The 4849-nt window shown below is 57.7% G+C and overlaps 1 protein-coding gene across 1 annotated transcript in view; it reads right to left on the bottom strand.

Annotated features, from left to right (window-relative positions):
• Window positions 1-91: 91 nt before the first annotated feature.
• Window positions 92-4849, bottom strand: part of LOC123117628 (IAA-amino acid hydrolase ILR1-like 4) — a 13340-nt gene continuing 8582 nt past the window's right edge. The window contains exons 2-4 of the mRNA XM_044538343.1: window positions 1096-1536; window positions 830-955; window positions 92-466 (exon numbers count right to left, since the gene is read on the bottom strand). Coding sequence (XP_044394278.1) covers window positions 92-466; window positions 830-955; window positions 1096-1536 — 942 coding nt within the window. The remainder of the gene's footprint in view (window positions 467-829; window positions 956-1095; window positions 1537-4849) is intronic.

The raw sequence follows: 4849 nt of genomic DNA, 5'->3' as shown, positions 1-4849 counted from the left end.
CATAGCAAGAATTGAGTACACACAATGCATAAAGGAAAAACCAAGAGTTGTCTGAGAATGTGAGTACAAAACGAGATGTCACAAGGACGAATCAAGAAAGAGGAGAGGTAACATGCTTGTTCAAGAACTCAATGGCCACGGCAGCATGTAGCGCAGCCCCGACAGGGAGCGCATCTTCATCGACCACCAAGTGTGGCTTATGCACGTGGGTGATCTCCTCGCTGGTGCGGACACCGACACTAAAGAAGGCAGTTGGGAATTTCTGTGCATAGAACCCAAAGTCCTCCGCCGCCATCACCTGAGGACACAACCGTATGTTCGTATCTCCGAGCATCTCCTCCGCCACTGCCTTTGCGTGTGCGTAGACACCGAAATCGTTCACGGTTGCGGGATACGGCCGAAGCTCCTCCTCCATGAAGTCCACCGTCGCCGTGCACCGACCCACCACCGCTTGCCCCTCGATCACCTTAATTCATTAATGCATCCATGTTAATTACAAGTAATTAAAGCATAGCATCAATTATTGTTGACAGACCAATGATGCAGTGAGTCTCATGATCATGTTGTTAATTACACCCTACAACATGCCGTTTTAGAAATGGGCACCGTCTCCAACGTGTACATTTGTCCATTTCTTTTCATGCAAGCATATATGTTTGGTGAAAAGCCATTGTAATAATATGGACATGATTCTTGTAAGAAATCTAGTGGTGATGTTTTTATGTGTCCAATCTTAACATTTTCTTATACACGGTGCAAACCAAAGTTGGTAGAGTCTGACTTTGGTTATTCCTAGAAAAACATGCACTCCTGCAGGGAAGGAGTATACCTCTTTGATCCTCCTCATGAGATAGGATAGTCCTGTTGTCATGCTCCTCAAGGTGCCACCCAAGGTCACGGATTCGGGGATGACATTGAAAGCCTCACCTCCTTTGATGAAGGTCACCGACACCACCTATACAGTTGTCCAACCACATAGGAAGTCCATGTATAATCGATGAAGCACACACACACACGATTAATACGTTGAAGAAGATGTGGAATCAATATCCACCCAAGACCAAGAGCCAAGAAATAGAAAAATCACAAACGTACCGCGCCCTGGAGGGGGTCAGTCTCGCGAGCAACGAGTTGTTGGAGGCTAAGGACGGCCGAGGAGGCGGCAACGACCGGATCAATGGTGGCATGGGGCACGGCTCCGTGACCTCCCTTCCCGGTGATGATAGCCTTGAAGCGAGCAGATCCGGCGAGGAACGGCCCAGGCCTAGAGCCGACGGTGCCCACCGGCAGGTGCGTGTCAATGTGCACGGCGAAGATGGCGTCCACGTCATCCAGGACGCCTTCTTGCAACACGTGGTACCCGCTGGCGTGGCCCTCCTCCGCCAGCTGGAAGACGAGCTTCACCGTGCCCTTGAGATGATCCTTGCGGGACTGGAGCAGCCTGGCGGCGCCGAGGAGCATGGCGACGTGGGCGTCGTGGCCGCAGGCGTGCATCTTGCCGTCCTCCTTGCTCTTGAACTCCCACTCTACCATCTCCTGCACTTGCCAACGGATGGATCAAGCACACAGTATCAGTAGCCCATTTAAAAGATCAAAGTATCAGACTACAGATGGGGCGACCGCACGGGCGATCGCATGACGCCGGTCGCCTTGACGGCGGGCACCCCCGGTGATCGCCGGAAGGTCGGCGGGCGATTCTGGGCGCTTGTGGAAGAGGACAGCGGGGATGAGGAAGAAGACGACAGACGCTCCGGCGGCTCGACGGAATACTCACCAACTCCCTCAGATGTCATTTGTGAAGCTTTCGATCCCGGCTACGACGAGGATGAAGTGGCGGAGATTGTGGAGGCAGTGGTTCCTCCTGAGGATCCGGCGAGGTCTGGGTTGCGGCCTGGAGAGACCTTGGAGTTACTCCGGCGTGTCGTACATCGGAGGACGGCTGCGTCGGCGCCTCGGCCGTGGAAGGGACCTATCCCCAAGGTAAGTATCCCGAAACTTACTCTCCTCGATTTGATTCCTTCGGATGCGTGGACGGTGGTTGTGAATAGGAAGAAAGGCAGCCGTGCGGCGGCCAGCCGGCGGCAGGCGGCGCCGATCCCGATCGCGGTGGCTAGGGCGGCTCGTTTGAATTCCCTGATTGGCGCTGTTGGGCCTTCAGTGGCCACTGGGCCGCCTTCGGCTGGGTATGAGGCCCAGAGCGAAGGGGTCGCAGGTGGGTTGGTGGTTCCTGGGCTGGTCGCTGACAAGCCATCGGAGGAGGACTCTGTTTATGTGCGAGAGGCATTGCAACGAGTCCGCTGATCCCGTCGAGCGCCGTAGGGTTTTCTGTCGTCGCTCTCCTCATCGGCTCGCCGATCGTGGGGGACGTGCCCGTCGAATCCTTCCGCTTCTCATGGCGGGTTAGGGGGCCGCGGGAAAGGATGCGGCGGAGCCGGCTGGGTCGGCTAGGGCCGGAGTTATCCCGCCTGCCTCTGGTGGTGGTCGCGGCGTGATGGTGCCACAGGCTGCTCTGGGTGTTGGTCGCGGCGCCGGCGCTCCGGGGACTGGCCGCGCCCTGCCGGCGGCGGCTCGGGGTGTGGCACCGGCTACGCTTGGCCGCGGAGCGGGAGTTCCTGCTGCCCGCCCTCCGGCTCCCGTGCTAGTTTCGACCGCGGGTAGGGGTGGATCCATCCGCCCGCCCGCACCGGGGTCTCTGCCTGCCGCGGGTCGGGCCAGTGGTACTGGTGCCCAGCTGCCATTGCCGCGTACGGCGGGGCTGTCTGGGACGATGCCGGCTGCCGGTCGAGGCGGACTGCGGCCTTCCGCGCCGGCCGTTGCTACTGCGGGGAGCAGTGCACCTCCTCTGAGACCTACGGTGCCAGCTGCCGTGGGGCGGGGTGTTTTGCCGTCAGTGCCTCGTGCTGCGCCACCGCCTCACTATGTCGCGAGGCCGACGCATCAACGTTCGGAACCGCCGCAGGTACTACCGGATACAAGGAATGGTGGAGCTAATGGGCCGCCCAAAGGAAAGTGGGGAGATGATGGTTACGAAGTTTACGGAAAAGGCCAACACCGTGGTTCGTCGTCTACGGGAGGTGGACGCGGATACGCCTGGCAAAGCGATGGTTCCGAGGAGAGACCATTCCTTGGCCCGGCGGGTGGTTTCGTCGAGGGGGCTTCGGGCCCGAACAACCGGCATAGAGGTGGTTACCGTGGCCATCGTGGTGGCCGTGGGGGTGGACGTGGTGGTGGTCGTGGTCGGTTCCACAGACAGCCCCCACCACCGCCCGTGGTTGATCATCAAGCTACGGATATGGTCGTTGATCCAGTACAGTCAGCTGAGTTGCCTAGCCAGGCTATGGAGGTTGTGTCGGCTTTGGCCAATGTGGAGGTTCCTGTTCCTAGTGGTAATGCGGAGGCAGGAAATAGTGCTGAGTCTAAGAGGGCGTCCAAAGGGGCGCACAAGAAAGAAAAGATGATGTGTTATCGTTGTGGTGAGAAAGGCCACTTTATTGCTGAGTGCTTGGCAGAACTCTGCAGCTTGTGTGGTAAGATTGCTCATGGTAGAGGGGATTGCCCAGCCATGCGTGATCAGGGCCAGCGCTTACGATGTATGGAGTTTATTGCGCTGAGCTCACTTTCTTTGAGTCCCCGGCAGCGAGGGAGATTCCTGTTGAGACCCAGAGTTTGACTACTGGCATTGTGAAAGTTACTCGCGAAGTGGTGTCTGAAGCTCAGATTGTGCAGAGGCTTCAGGAACTGGCTCCAGGTGAGTTTCAGTGGGAGCTCGTTCAGATCGAGGACAATGTCTATAGGGTTGATTTCCCAACGGTAGATGATTTGCAGAAGCTGTTGAGTTTTGGGCTGTGTAAGGTGCCTGGTACTAAGTGCATCCTGGAATTTCACGAGTGGCAAAAGGTGGAGCCTAAGGGCAAACCGCTGACAAAGGTGTGGCTGCGGTTTTCAGGGGCCCCATCTGAAGCTTTGACCGATGTTAGAGTTGTGGCTAGTTTGGGTACGATGGTTGGTAAGACTGAGGAAGTGGACATGGCTTTTACCAGAGCACAGGGGGTGGCCAGGCTCTTAGTGGGTGTTTTGGACATTGCGTTTGTCCCGGACGTGGTTAACTGGTTTTACCGGGGAGAGGTGTTTCCTCTTGAGATCGAGTTTGAGGATCCGGAGCTGTTTGTCGAGGGGGTTGCTGCAGTTGCCATGGATTTGAACGAGGGGATGGTGATGCAGGTGCTTGTGGGAATCAGAATGATGCATCAGAGGAGAGGGCCAATTGGTCGAGTTTGGGTGCTCAGTTACCTAGTGACGGTTCCGGAGTTGAGCCGACATCGACTCCAGCGGTACCGATGAACACGCTGCGTTTTGGGTCCTTTCGGCCAGCATCGGCTCCTCCCAGGCTTTGGAGTGACAGAGTGGACTCTGGTGACAGCTTTGAGTGTATGCTTCCGCCTTTGGAGTTTGATTCTGTGGCTAGCCCTGTGATGGTGGGTGAGGTTAGGGAGGTGGAGCCTCCGGTTGGTACGTGTTCTCTTACCTTGGTTTCTGACCGAGATATGCTGACAGTCTCAGTGGTTCGGTGTGGGGAGGAGAGTCTGGGGCAGGTGGCCCCGGCCTCTCCTTCTCTTAGCCTGGCGCAGGTAACTTCGATGGCGCCGGCGATGGCCGGCGGTGGGGAAGGCTGCTTGGCCTCTTCTCCTTCTGTGGCGCAGGTTCCGGTGGGCGTGGCCAGCGCCGGGGGAGTGAGCCCGAGGCAGGCGGCCTCGGCTCTAGCCTCCCCGGTTGGGGCGGCAACGCTTGCGCTTTCAGACGCGTTGGAGGGGGAGCTGGGGCAGGCGGCCTTGGCTCTCCCTTCTTCTCC

This window comes from Triticum aestivum, chromosome 5B (assembly GCF_018294505.1).
Source record: "Triticum aestivum cultivar Chinese Spring chromosome 5B, IWGSC CS RefSeq v2.1, whole genome shotgun sequence".
NCBI lineage: Eukaryota > Viridiplantae > Streptophyta > Magnoliopsida > Poales > Poaceae > Triticum > Triticum aestivum.
Note: the sequence above shows the minus strand (reverse complement) of the source record. Positions and strands in the feature narration are given on the sequence as shown.